Source organism: Perkinsus marinus (genome assembly GCF_000006405.1).
Source record: "Perkinsus marinus ATCC 50983 genomic scaffold scf_1104296957564, whole genome shotgun sequence".
Lineage (NCBI taxonomy): Eukaryota > Perkinsozoa > Perkinsida > Perkinsidae > Perkinsus > Perkinsus marinus.
The window spans coordinates 1-1,026 of record NW_003207082.1 but is presented as its reverse complement, the minus strand read 5'-3'; the positions used below and the strand labels follow the sequence as shown (position 1 = coordinate 1,026).

Here is a 1,026-nt window from a genome sequence, read left to right as displayed (position 1 = left end):
CCACTAGAGGAAAGGTAACTGAAGTCTGAATAGCAAGTTTCGGAGCTGATCAATCATCGGGTGATTATGGTACGCATTCTTCCTGAAACCCTTATCGGACACGCCGTATTCATTACAGGTTCTTACGAGCTCCCCTTGAGCGGCACAAATCTCAGCGTCTTGAATTTGCAGTTGACGGAAGAATACGATAGCACGGTAGGGATGAGTACTCAGTCATCGAAAGGTCAGCCACTCGGACATATGAGGTAACGTTCATGAATATGGACCTACTAGCCGCCATCCCTCCGGATATACTTATCGAAGAGGTCGTCATTGTAGCATGACACACAACGAGTTCAGAGGAAGAAAACAACCACCGTCGGTCATGATTGATCCCTCCCATTTCGCAGTAGCTTTACAATGCCCAGGCAGTCAAGTATAGATCACTGTAGTTAGGAGCCTGGTAAAACACGATGCCTGTTGTAGACAAACAAGTGCGGGACAGTATCTTTAGGTATAGTACAGCTAAAGCTAGTAGTCTCTATAGACTATTAATTCGGATCAAAGTGAATTCAGGTTGTGATAACTGTATGTAATGTGAGGTTAGTTTATAGTGCATCACTCATGTACCTCCTCGAGCATCTGCAGTTTTTCGAAATTGATCTCAAATTTTCCCAATGCGTTTTGCTGTTTGTACTGCTGTAGTTGTTACCAGTGCCGTTGCTGTGGCCACTGCCACTGAGGATGCTTGCTCACAGATGTGCTCGGAGGTCGATGGATGCCGCGGGTCCAAGTATGGTTCATACTGCAAGGGTTGGATGACACCTTCTATTTGCTTCGGTCTCGTCAGAAGAACTGACGGCTCCTATTGCTTCCAGCCTGGTGATGTTAGCTGCGTCGGCGAGGCCGTACCCTGTTCCATGGGTCATGTGACCACCGCTGAGCCCACTGAATCTCCTCTCACCACAGCGGTTCCCGCAACCAAGTCAGCGTCTACTACTAGTGCTTCTATTGCGACTACCGCTACTGAGGTTAATACCACGGCTG

General features: G+C 47.9%; 1 protein-coding gene across 1 annotated transcript; it reads left to right on the top strand.

Moving 5' to 3' along the window:
- Nucleotides 1-656: 656 nt before the first annotated feature.
- On the top strand, nt 657-861 carry Pmar_PMAR001922 (hypothetical protein; the record flags this gene model as incomplete). Its single annotated transcript, XM_002774744.1, has 1 exon — nt 657-861. A coding segment is annotated over one exon (205 nt), but the record flags the coding sequence as incomplete, so codon positions are not given.
- Nucleotides 862-1,026: the final 165 nt, after the last annotated feature.